Source organism: Choloepus didactylus, chromosome 3 (assembly GCF_015220235.1).
Source record: "Choloepus didactylus isolate mChoDid1 chromosome 3, mChoDid1.pri, whole genome shotgun sequence".
Taxonomy (NCBI): domain Eukaryota; kingdom Metazoa; phylum Chordata; class Mammalia; order Pilosa; family Megalonychidae; genus Choloepus; species Choloepus didactylus.
Window position 1 is genome coordinate 206,163,321 of NC_051309.1, and position 13,874 is coordinate 206,177,194.

General features: G+C 37.3%; 1 protein-coding gene across 1 annotated transcript in view; it reads left to right on the forward strand.

Annotated features, from left to right (window-relative positions):
- Positions 1 to 13,874, forward strand: part of MTUS1 (microtubule associated scaffold protein 1) — a 187,236-nt gene that overhangs the window by 103,673 nt on the left and 69,689 nt on the right. The window contains 3 exon segments of the mRNA XM_037831225.1: positions 11,303 to 11,353; positions 11,356 to 11,434; positions 13,810 to 13,850. Of these exon segments, the coding sequence (XP_037687153.1) occupies positions 11,303 to 11,353; positions 11,356 to 11,434; positions 13,810 to 13,850 (171 nt within the window).

A 13,874-nucleotide genomic window follows, 5' to 3' on the forward strand; every position in this document is an offset into this window, starting at 1 on the left:
ACAGTTGTTCATAGTATCCTCTTATAATTTTTTTAATTTCTTCAGGATCTGCAGTTATGTCACCTTTTTCATTCATTATTTTGTTTATATGGGTCTTCTCTCTTTTTGATTTTGTCAGTGTAGCTAGGGGCTTGTCAATCTTGTTGATCTTCTCAAAGAACCAACTTTTGTTGATATTTATCCTCTCTATTGTTTTTTTGTTCTCTATGTCATTTATTTCTACTTTAATCCTTGTTATTTCTTTTCTTCTACTTGGTTTAGGATTGGTTTGCTGTTTATTTTCTAGCTTCTTCAGTTGATCCAATAGTTCTTTGATTTTGGCTCTTTCTTCCTTTTTAATATATGCATTTAGTGCTATAAATTTCCCCCTCAGTACCGCTTTTGCTGCATCTCATAGGTTTTGGTATTTTGTGTTCTCATTTTCATTCGTCTCTATGTATTTAGCAATTTCTCTTGCTATTTCTTCTTTAACCCACTGATTGTTTAGGAGTGTGTTGTTTAACTTCTAGGTATTTGTGAATTTTCTAAGTCTCTGATGGTTATTGACTTCTAATTGTATTCCATTGTTGTCAGAGAATGTGTTTTGAATAATTTCAATCTTTTTAAATTTATTGAGCCTTGTTTTATGTCCCAGCATATGATCTATTCTGGAGAAAGTTCCGTGAGCACTAGAGAAGAATGTGTATCCTGGTGATTTGGGATGTAATATTCTATATATGTCTGTTAAATCTAATTCATTTATCAGATTGTTTAGGTTTTTAGTTTCCTTATTGGTCTTCTGTCTAGTTGATCCATCTGTAGGAGACAGTGATGTGTTGAAGTCTCCCACAATTATTGTGGAAACATCAGTTGCTTCCTTTAGTTTTGCCAGTGTTTCTCTCATGTATTTTGTGGCACCTTGATTGGGTACATAAACATTTGTGATTGTTATTTCTTCTTGTTGAATTGCCCCTTTTATGAATATGTAGTGGCCTACTTTGTCTCTCAAAACATCCCTGCATTTAAAGTCTATTTTGTCTGAGATTAATATTGCTACACCTTCTTTCTTTTGGCTGTAGCTTGCGTGAAATATTTTTTCCATCCTTTCACTTTCGATTTCTTTGTGTCACTGTGTCTAAGATGAGTCTCTTGTATGCAACATATTGATGGTTCATTTTTTTCAATCCATTCTGCGAATCTATATCTTTTAATTGGGGAGTTTAATCCATTTACGTTCCACTTTATAACTGTGAAGGCATTTCTTGAATCAGCCATCTTGTCCTTTGGTTTATGTTTGTCATATATATTTTTCCCCTCTCTGTATTAATATCCTTTAATGTACTCATACTGAATCTCTTTATTACTGAACCTTTCTCCAAGTCTCTCTGTCCTTTCTTTGTTTCTCTGTCTGTAGGGCTCCCTTGAGTATCTCCAGTAGGGCAGGTCTCTTGTTAGCAAATTCTCTCAGCATTTGTTTGTCTGTGAAAAATTTAAGCTCTCCGTCAAATTTGAAGGAGAGCTTTGCTGGATAAAGTATTCTTGGCTGGAAATTTTTCTCACTGAGAATTTTAAATGTATCGTGCCACTGCCTTCTCGCCTCCATGGTGGCTGCTGAGTAGTTACTACTTAGTCTTATGCTGTTTCCTTTGTATGTGGTGAATTGCTTTTCTCTTGCTGCTTTCAGAACTTGCTCCTTCTCTTCCATGTTTGACAGTGTAATCAGAATATGTCTCGGAGTGGGTTTATTTGGATTTATTCTATTTGGAGTTTGCTGGGCATTTATAATTTGTGTATTTATGGTGTTTAGCAGATTTGGGAAGTTTTCCACAACAATTTCTTTGACTACTCCTCCTAGACCTTTACCCTTTTCTTCCCCTTCTGGAACACCAATGAGTCTTATATTCAGACGTTTTATATTATCTGTCATATCCCTGAGGTTCATTTCGATTTTTTCGATTTTTTTCCCCAGTCTTTCTTTTGTGCTTTCATTTTCCATTCTGTCATCTTCCAGGTCATTGATTCGTTGTTCAACTTCCTCTAGTTTTGTACTGTGAATGTCTAGAATCGTTTTAATTTGGTCAACAGTTTCTTTAATTTCCATAAGATCCTCTATTTTTTTATTTAGTCTTGCAGTGTCTGCTTTATGCTCTTGTAGGGTCTTCTTGATATCGTTTGTATCGTGTACTATGGTTTCATTGTTCATCTTTAGTTCTTTGATTAGTTGCTCTATGTACTTTGTCTCTTCTGATCTTGTGATTTGGGTGCTTGGGCTTGGGTTATCCATATTGTCTGGTTTTTTCATATGTTTTATAATTTTCTGTTGTTTTTGGCCTCTTGGCATTTGCTGAACTTGATAGGGTTCTTGTAGGATTTGTAGACCAATTGAAGTTCTTATCTCTAATTTATCAGATCTACCGCTTCGTGGAGTACACTTTCTCTAACTAACCAGCAGGTGGCGTCCACGAGCCACCTGTTCTCCACAAGCCAGTTCTCCCTTGCTTTGCCTTTGTGGTGAGTGGGGGAGTGAGTCTTGTGGGGTCCAATTGGTGTACCAAGCTTGCGTGTGTAGTTGGTGTTGCCCGCCCTGTATGTGGGGCATGTGTCTGGGCAGTCAGGGAGGGGGGGTGGCTCTAACAATCAAATCTTCCTGGTGTTCCTGGAGTTTTTGAAGCTGCTGCAATAGTCTAATCCTTCAGTTCAGTCCTACCTCAGTTTGTCTCTGCCACTGACCCACAAGTCCTTCGTTTTGGCATATGGCTCCTGAGACTTACTAGTGGGTCCCTCTTCCAGGCCATGCACCCCCTGGTCCTCTGTTGAGGGATGACTGTACTATGTCACAGGTTAGTGCCGTCCCTCCAGGGAGGTTCTGGGCTGCTGGGCTGTGTAGGGAGGCTCCCAGTCTGCTGAAATGATGGCTGAATGGGGCTTTGTTAATTCACACTGCTCCACCTTCCCAACCCTGGGACAACCAGCTGAGGGTGCAGGGAAGGCTAATGTCCACGTCCAGTTTTGTGGTGTGTGCATGTTATTAGAAGCACTTCTGTCACACTGGATTGTCTGGGGCAGCTCTGGGCTATGGGGCTGGCAACGGGCAGGAGTGTTTCCTGTTCACCAGGATAATGGCTGTGAGTGGATGCCACCCTTTTCTTGGGAAGTTGTGGTGTTTAGTGAATTTTCTCAGCCACTGGATTATTGCCTTTTGTCTCAGAGCTCTCTTAGTTCTGCTCTCGTCCTGACCTGCCCAATTTGCAAGTCTTTGAGGCTTTCTGTATTGGGCTTCTTAGAGTAATTGTTTTAGAAACAGAAAAAAAAAAGGTTAAAAAAAAGAAGCCCTCCTTGCTGATCTAATGGGTTATTGAAATGCTAAGAGGCAAAGCAATTAGGGCCATTAAGGAAAGATCCAGGAGGCAGAGAGATCAGTTTTTCTTCAGGATTTGCATATGAGCCTCAGGGCCTGAGCTCTGCCCTTCCTCTTTCTGTGTTCACCAGAACTCCAAAAATCCTCCGCTTTTATTTTGGAGTTTTCCTTTGCTGTTTTTTTGCTATGCCTGTCTCCTCTCTGCTGGGCTGGCTGCTCTCAGATTCTCTGGTGTCTGGTCTCAGTCTATCTATGGTTGGAGTTTGGATCAGTAAAATGAGTTTCCAGTAAGAGCTGCCACTGCAGTTCTCCCTTCTCCTTCCCAACGCTGACGGCCCCTCCTACCATGGGACTGAGCTTGGCAGGGAGGGGCGTGGGTCCCCTGGCCACAAAAACTTACAGATTTCGCTGATCTCAGCAGTTCGACATGTTCATCAGTGTTGTATGAAGTATGCCCAAAGTCAGATTTCTCTGTGGTGTCCAGTCCACACAGTTCCTGGCTTTCTACCTACTTTCCTGGAGGAGTAACTAAAACATACAGCTTACCAATCCACCATCTTGCCCTGCCTCACAAGGTTCTATTTTGTAACTGTATGTTTTGTGATATATAATGGATTCTGGATTCAGTGTAAGATGTCTAATATAACTTTGATTCTAATTCTAAGTAATTTGAACTCAGGAGACTGTTTTTCAACTTTTGAATTAATGTGAATTCTGTTTTCTTTGTATCAGATGTATGAATTAATTTGAGCTATGCCATTCATTGAAAAGATGTATTTGGATTTTGTACTCTTTTATCATTTCTTTCTTAAATGTCCTCATAAAATAATCTCTGGATTAATTAATTCAAGCAGTTTTGGAGTGCTTGCTGTGCAGGAGGCTCCATGACAGGTGCAGTGAGAGAGATATGGGTTGTAAAAGAAAATAGTTCTTGCCCTAAAAGGTAGTTGAGAAGAAAGAAGATATTTACACAAATAGCTGAAATACCAGATATGCCAACATATGAGTGTGTGGGGAAGGAGCTCTCTCAGCTTTAAGGAGGGATCAGTTTCTTCTTTTTGGTGAGGACATGGGGACAAAGTAGAATAATATTTATTGAGCCCTTTGGGGTGTGGTCACTAATACATGGTTACCGTACAGTATTTTATTTTTTTTTCTCATAACTTCTGCTGATTTTATAGATATAGGAAAGCAAGACTCAGAGAGGTTGTCATTTTATCCAAGGTCACACAGCTACTATGTAACAGGATTGAGAATATGTTTGTGGAGGACATTGTGGAAGATATTGAATGAATGACTAAATTAATGGGCACGTTTCTGATAGGTCACTTAGCCACAGTAGCTGGTCTTGCGATAGTAGCTATGTACCCCAACTTCGGAAATACTAGAATATGTTATTTAAAAAATAAACAGGATTATTATCTCCTTATTGTTTGGATTTTGAAGTTGTGGCATAAGATCAGAAGGGTTTGCATGTAACAGACAATTATCTCTGAATTTGAAAAGATAATTTACACGTATATTATTTTAAGTTCACTTCACTCACAGCTTTCTCTGTTTGCAATGTGCATTTTAAAAACAAACTGCCAAAACAGAATCACCAGCATGCTCTCAGAGGACTGCAGTAGCAATGGAATTTGTGACACTCAGAGCAGACACGTTCTGTAGCCATCATCCAGCGTTTTCCATTGACAGTCTGACAGCCATGTTGACTTGGCCACGGTTTCAGTACCGTGTCTGACACTCCTAAGGAGGTTGTAAAATGCTTTTGTCCATTCCTTTTTGTTTTTTAACAAAGGAGTTTACCGTACACCCAGCGAGCCTGTTTAGTGGCGATGTGTCCCTGTTGCAGATTAAGCATCCAAATCAATGATTCTCTTTTTTAGTTTGATTTGCTAGCCGGTGTAATCTGTTTTCTGTAGTGCCTTGGAGCTCACAGACTTTTTTTTTCCCTCCATTCTAATTCACTAAGAGCAAGCATGAGGGATATGAGAGTGAACATGGCTGCAGTTTTTTCAGCTTAAGCTTGCTTTGATCCTTTTAAATGACTGTACCAGGAGGATTTCGCAGTTGCACAGAAACTGATATTTCTTCAAAAATTTTCATCAATTCTACACTCACCCCACCGGTTGGTCCAGAGAGGCACTATGATGCTACCTTATTGACCCTGCTGGTCGTGGGATCCTACAGCCTTTGTATAATTCCTTTGTTAGCCACGTTAACTGGGAAAAGAAGTAGGTCAATGATTTCTGGTTTGATTCTTTTCTTTGTAAGCATGCTTGAATTTTTGTTCAATAAATTTGTTTAGCATCTTTTTGCTGCTGTTTTTCTAACTTGTAATTTATGTTAAATGTAGTGTTTCTTGGGCATTTTTATGCATGTTTAAATGTGAATGAGTCCATGTAGAAACAATTTTATTGTATATTTTATATGTTTCGGAACTCTTAAGTCAGCAGAATTGTCAACCTTCTTGGCACTTGAAATTATTCTATTATCAAATGGTGGTTATTAAATCACAATTGTATTTGATGGTTTAATTTCTGCTGATATGACAGTTTTTTTGTATATAGGTTACGGTTGTGGTGTAGAAAAAATGCTTTCCTAGAATTAAAATTAAAACATCACCTCTTTGGTTATTTTACTCAATTATACTAAAAAAATTATGAATCGTGTACTTTTTAAAGACTACCTTAAACATGAAAAAGCATTTTGAGCTGACATTTTTCCGCTTCTGATAATGAAAGTTTGTTAGGAAATAACTTAATCTTTTGATCAGTGTTTTCCTTCATGTTAGCTTAAAGCATTTAAATTCTTTTAAAGAATATTGTTTTTCTTTGTCTGCTCATTTCTTTGTGATGTGATGTTGTTAGTGCACCTCTAAGAGCTACTGAGCTCACATAATGTTATTGTAAAATTAGTATCTGGTTTTCTGTACTCAGAGATCCTATAGAAATAGCATTACCAAGTTTTAATATAACTGATCAAAATATGTAAGGCAATAATTCTTTTTATTTGGGGGTTTAAGTAGGTTCTTTGTGAGTGTTCTTTTAAACATAGAAGATTTAAAAGCTACAATGTATTGATTTCTTTTTGGATATTAATATAAAACATTGCACAGTAGTTTGTATACCATGTGTGCTCACTTGTAGAGATCAAATATTTTAATCTCTTTTAGACTTGCATATCTAAAGTCCAATTTTTAAGATTATTGAAGTAATTGGATAAAAATAAATGATATATTGTAGTCCTTGAATAGAGTTGGAGCTTTGTGGGCCATTGTGCAAGTGTGAAAGGAAGCCTTGGGAGGGGTTATAATTTTGGCTCTTTAGTTGGAATCTGAAGTCAAAGACGTACTTCCCCTTCTACCTTGGCTGCAAAAGCATGATTAATTTTGAGAGACAGATGGTGAGGGCAACTGTTAGAGATGCACACCAACGCAATTTACTCTGTCTTGGAACTAGGAGAATGGAAGTAGGCTAACTAAAGAAGATGGAACATTCTGTTTCTTCACTTTCATGGTTAACCCTGGCTGAGGCGGTGTAATAACAGACAAAAAGGCACTCAACTTGGGCTCATCCTCATTTCCCACTAACTCATTTGAAGTCGGGCAGTCTTTCACTTCTCTCATCTGAGCAATAAGAGGGGAGGGCTAAATCATCTTTACCATCCTTTTAGCCACACGTTTCTGACCTCTTTTATTTTCTTCACTATAATAAGATGGTGTCCGATAGCAAGGAGGGTGTTTTGAGTTATTAACTGATCAACATAAGAAAGAATCTTATTTATCCTCAGTTTTTTTTCTCGCCACCGGGATGGCAAGTGTGGGGATTATCTCACTTGCAACACTTGTCAAGTGGTAGGAATCACCAGGTGAGCAATGTTGAAGGTTTCTCAAGCTGCTTCCAGGTTCACAGGGAAAGTTTGATTAGTGCTGTCTGCCATTGATGAGGAAGGACCTGTATTACAAAATATGCTTAATATTTATGCACTTCTAAATGGGTTATTCAGAAGAAAATATTATCCAGACTGGCATTAATTTTTTTCATGCTTTTTCTTTTTAATGTTTTTTTTTTAAGCACATGTATGGCACTTTTGTTATTAAAAAGTTGAGTAATTTTGCTTTTGGAATTTAAAAGCGTAGGCTTTGGTAGTGATTTGATTTTAAGCCAGGTGGACAGATGATTTGGCACAGTGGGATTCACAAAAAATTCAAGAAGTGAACAGAATGTTGGCTCTGTGTGTACATACATAATTTAATAAACAAAACAAAAACTAATTTTAACTAGACACTAGAATATCATATGAAATGTTAATTTGCAAATGCAAATCTGGAACAATGAGAATCCTAGCTCTAAAAGGAAAATCATTCTTAGACTTTTCTGAGCATTTCTCTTCCTTTTTCTCTTTAGGCTTAGCTGCCTGCCTCCCTACTCTCTTTTTGACGTGAACCACATTTTGGTCACTGGGAAACGAAAATAAAAATTCCAGAGAATCTGTTATTCTGGCTTAATCAGGATGGCTGGGACCAAGGTTGTCAACTGAACAATTTTAAACTATATATGAAAGCTGGCTGAGACCTAAGCAGTTACATGTAGAATTTCACATGCTGACTGTTCAGACCAGTTGTCATTGAGTGGTGTGGCTCTCTGGAACACTGTTCAGGAGGGTTCTGAGCACGTGTCTGGCCTCAGTGGCACTGAAAGCCATAAGGAGTTAGTGGGGGCCGTGAGACAGCATGCATGCTATTTCCGTACCTGATATTCAGATCCACTCACTATGCATAGAAAGGTAAAGTGATTCACCTGGGTGTGGCCATGTCAGGACCAGAACTCAGATATTGTGGATGCCATGCCATTGCTCTGATCTAGTATATTTCCCTTATTATATTCGATTGTTACCACTGATAGGTTTAGCATTTGGGTATAATAACTTTGCCCTAAGGAGAATTTAGATATCATAAGGATACCCAGTCTAGCTGCCATGTAGGAACTGAAATAGAGGGCAGGAGAGGTACATCCTTCAAGCTGTGGCTTACTGGAAAGCAATGGCCCAGTCTAGAGTGTTGAGAGAATTGAGACAAAGATGTATAAGATTGGTCATAAAAGTATGTGCAGCCCAGCATGGCTCGTCCCCACCATTAGTGAAGTGGGAAGAGAGAAGATGGGAAACAACTGTAATAGACAGTTACAGAATGTATAATGTATATGTGTGTGTACTTATATGTGTGTATGTATGTATACCTAAGTCAAATTCAGAAATTTTATCCTTGAAATATGAATTTTGACTCTTGCATGTTGCCGAGTTGATCATGGATATGTGCTGGATCTCGTGTTGTTCTGACACATCTGCCCTTTGTGTGACAGAGGAACTAGGGTTAGGAGCATTGCACCTCACGAGGAATGTCCTTTACTTTTGTAAGGAATCCTTTTACTCAGGTCTTTGTGAATTAAAGGTCTTTGTGTCTAAGGCTTAGAAAAGAAAAATGAATTTGGTGTTGTCCAATTTTATATTTGGTCTATAATTTGAACTCAATTTAGTTTTTCAAAATATGAATAGGTGACTTGACTTATTTGCTCCCAAACATAATGGGAAATTCTTTCAAAAAAAAAAAGTAATATTAAAATCCAGATTCTTACAATGTTTCTTCATGGCTAAAACTCTATAACAACATTATTCACTTCCTCTCTTGGATTTTGATTCAGCAAAAGCTGAAATGCTAATTGGAATCCATTACCCATTTTGTATGAATATCTAAAGCATATGCTCTGTGAAATTTTGATTGTCATTTTAAGACCATCAAGTCGTTTCCCATCCATCCTTTAAAAAAATTAGGCTGCATTTCATAGTAGGAGTAGCTTCAGTGTGTCATTTCCATTAGCTTCTGTTAACTTCTAGAAAACCAGATCTAGGTTCTGGGGAAGTGTAGAATTAAAAAGGAGAATGGTAAATTGACAGAAGCTCATCAACAGGGGGGAAGACTGTGTTGATTTATTGGAAATGCTCTCTAGGCCCAGGAAGAAGTAAGAAATGGCTCTTTGTAGAGGAACTGAACATGGATCAGGGGAGAATAGCTGTATGTCTTTACAGGATTTGAATGTAACATCTATAAACGCTGTTACAGAAGTTGAGATAGGTTAGCGTGGTGAAAACTTACTGCCTTCAAATGTATAATGTGTTTGTAAACAAGATAGGTGTGTCACCCTTAGCTGGAAATATGAGGTGAGGAAAGGGGTCAAGGTTGGTAATAAAAAACTACGATTATAAATGTTGACTATTAGAATAGAATTGGATGCTAAGAATTGGGTATTATTTAAAACAATGAAAAAATCCGGTTTGGGTTGGTGGAGGGGAAATAAAGCTTGGAATCTAGGTAGTGAGTAGGAGAATGTCCAGATTTTCCCCCTGCCCCAGTGAGTATTTGGTGACTTAAATATACCAGTGGTTTGTATGGAGAGTAAGGAAGGATAGAGAACTAGAGGTCGTTTTCCTAAAGTACCTTATGCTGTGAAAGATTAACATTTTGGGTACAGAGAACCAAAACACTTTCCAAATACTTTTGTTTGGATTTTTTTTTTCCCTTGGATAGATGGAGAGAAAGGAATAAAGTGCTGTATTTACAGTCTTGAGTATTTTATAAACTGTTAATCTCTTAGGAGGAGCAAAATAGTACCTTTAGAATTCCCTGTAAGAGCTAAGCTTCTGGACAGTGTGCTTTTTTCAAATATTAAAAGGTTCCCTTTTTAAGCCAATGGGTAGCCATTAATGTGAAGGGGAAATTCACCATTTAGGAAGAATCTATATAAATATGGACCATACAATTGTTTTACGTGACTGAAAGATATTTAGTTTTACTTGACCCAGGGCTTCAGTCTTTGCTAGGTGAAAGCAGAAATAAAAGTCAAGAAGATATCTACGTGAGGCTTTGCTATAATTGTTTCTTTGTGGCTTCAAATTTTGGTTCCAGTAGAAAGTGAACAAGTTAATGAATTATCGGTATTATTTTTTAAAGCGGTGTTCTTTATTCTAAAGTGTTGCTGTCGCTTGATATGCTATGAATGTCTTAATAAAGGAGAAGCAAAATCACAGGACTAGAAAAACAGAAGATTCCCTTTCCAGGACTCCTTGACATTGTTATCACAAGTATCATACTTGCTCTCTTAATTCTTTCCTCCCATTTTAATTCTGACATTTTCACTGGGAAATGGGAGCCGCTATTGCTGAGTTAACAATGGTGGACTCAGAATTACACCACAGCCGAAGCAAACCTGGTTAGCATCAGTTTCCCCAACATTCCTCCCGTTAGCAATTCTTTAAGACTTGGAAATAGATGCTTTACAGAGAGAATTTCTGCATGAGTGAGAAAAGATTTACATGTATATAAAAATGATTTCTTACTCAGGTATGGGATTCCCTTTTGTGTTTTAGCTTTGGGGCTTAAGCACCTTGTTCCAGGGTAGATGGTGTTCCACCTTCTTGCTGCCGCAGGGCAAGATCAGAGCCAGCTCTTATCCTGTCGCAGCAGTGGCGTTTGCATGTTGTTGCTCTCGTGTTATTAACACAGATGGCTGCCCATACGCTGCCTTGTCCTTGTGGAGATGGATGGTCATCCTAGCTGCACCTTGGACATTCTTGTTACATAGCCCGGATGTGTAATATGATTTATCTTCAGACTTTTACCTGGGACAAAAGCTGAACTGGACAGGATGCAGAAACTAAAACTTGGACTGTGCCAGGCAAAGCAGAATGTATGGACACTCGGATCATAGCGTTTAACTTGCACTGCATTTGCTGTTGACATCCCTGGGGACAGGAACTGCCTATTATTAATCTTTGTATTCCCAACACTCAGTAATGATGTCGTAAGTGCTTAATGAGCACTTGTTGATTCAGGGAGGAAGGATAAATTGTGAACGGTTGATACTTATTTATCTATAAAGTAAAATGTATTTTTCTGTTTTCCCACAGCTGGCAGTGCCACTGTCATCAAGCATGAGGAAAAAAACTCCAAACCAGCGTTCAAAATGGTCCATCAGGATCCTTATATTTGAAGCCCTTTGTTACAAGAGCTCATGTACACTTACTAAAGACTCCTCAAAAGGTATGCTCTTAATTGTGGATAGAGGAGGAGGAGGAAAAGACCTTTTGTAGGAAGTTAAATATTGACAATTCAGCTCAGGTATATTTAACAGTTATTTATATAGACAGTCTCTTGATAAACAGATATAATGTGTTTTTTTTTATGCTGAGGGAGCTATTCTTGTGCTGAGGAGTCTGTAGGTTTTTATATTAAAACTGACATGCATAATTAATAGGCAGTAAAGGTATCAGGCAGGTGAAAATAAAGAATAAAACTTTCATGGTTAAACTATTTGAAGATATGCTCTAGAGTAGTGTATAGAGAGCAGTAGTAATGCATAATTTACTTACCATCTCAGGGGATGTTTTCATGTTTATTGCTTTACTTGTGTCTTCATGTCTTCAGCCCAAGACCATATTTTTTTGTTTGTTTGTTTGTTTTTTTTCTTCTCTCTCTTTTTACCTGCTTTTTATCTCTGTTCCCTTTTTTGGCAGTTAACTCACTTTGCAGTTACTGTGGCTATTGAGAATAACTTTCAGGTTTACAAAATATGTGGTATATACTTAATATATGCAGGTGTTTCCTGCAGCCTTGTCATAGTAGATCTGAAGCACATCAACGTTTCCTTGTGCTAAGGTGAGTTGAACGATTGCTTTGCTGAAAGAAAATTTGTGAATGAAAATGGTGACCCCATTTTTATACTAGAGAATTGGAAACCACAGAAAGATACAAAAGTCTACTTAATCCCATCAATCACCAATAACTGTTGTGTTTCCTCCCATTTTTTTCTCTACACATATGCATGATTATGTTTTTGTTTCAACAAAACAGGGATCATAGAATGCACATTCTTCTGTACCTTGCTTTTTATTAATTCAATAGTCTACCCCAGGGGCTTCTTCATTTTAAATGGCTGTGTAATGGTCCATTGTTTTCCAGTTCCATTTTTGCCCAGTGTAGTGTATATTGGGCAATATCTGACTTTTATTATCATGCATGATACAGGGATGAACACCTTTGAAGGTAAATTGTTCTTTTTTTTTTATATTTTTTTCTTTCTTCCGTGGGAAACCCTGAAAGAGGAATTACTGGGTTAAACTGTATGAAACTTTTTGATGTTGTTAATAATTATGGCTAAATAACTTTGTAGAAAGGTGTTATTCTCCTACCAGCAGTGTGATAATGTGTTGCTTTGCATCCGTATCAACGTTGATATCTATATGTGTGTATATATATACACACACATCTATGCATACACATGCACATATGCACAGATACATGCATTTATATGTTAAGGATTGTGTGTGGGTACTTGAATTTAATTACCTACTGAATGTTTATCAACACTTTTTTCTTTCCACTGAATTGAAGAGAAAATAGACATAAATATTGGCAAAAAGATTCTTCCTTGTGCCTGACAGGTTTTCATTTGTCCAGGCTCTTTTAAATGAATTTCTGAGACATCAAATAATCTCTTGCTTGAATGACATTAACGTTGTATGTTAATCTGAGTTTTTTCATGATGATAAAACCCCAGAATCTACACTAAGGTAACCAGAAATATACACTGTCAATCTTTGATACTAAGGTAACATTCAGAGAATTAGAACTTCGAGATTCCACTGATAACTTGATAGAACAGGGAACTCCAGTATTTCTAAAACACCTCACTTGAATTTGTAAGTTCTTGAATTGCAAAGGTTTTACTTGAGGAGAATCAATGCTTTCCATTTATAATGATCACATATTTTAAGAGATTATCATTTCTGTAAAATTCCACAGAAAGAATGTGGTGACTGTTTCAACTAGTAATGTAAAGATGGTTTTGCCCTAGAAATTATTTCACATCAAGTAGAGCCACTCACAGTCTTCTCATAGTGACTTGTCTTTGTAACCTCTCTATCTGTTACCACTCCTTGTTGCATTTTATACTCTTTCGGTTTCGAGAAAAAGCTTGCGTACTTTTTTCTTCTTAGAGGACTAGCAAGTGACCTAGACTGATACTTGGCAATTCCAGAAATTACATGCTAGTGAGTTTTTTTCATAAAGTCTGGCCCATTTGCTTTGTCAACAGTGGAATAGCATTGTGTGCTTATTAGTAAGTGTGTGGATTTGCTACTGTTAAAATTTGAACCTCAGCTGTTCTTGACTGAAAAAATACTGTGGTCTGTTTTATTAAAACTGATCATATTTAATTTCTTTAAAGATGAATTCGTATCACCCTTAAACTATCACTTGATATTATTTGAAATATCAATTTATATTTAGAATGTGCTTGATAAAGTTGATTGCATCTCAGTGGGATTTGCTATCTGGAATTCAGAGGTTGAAGGACTTTTTTAAAATATTTCATTAAAAATATGTGTGTATTTAATAGATATTTCTTTTAAATTTCAGGTCCTTCAAGAAAAAATGTATTTACAGCTTTTAATGCAGGTGAGCGTCTCAAGTTCTGTGATC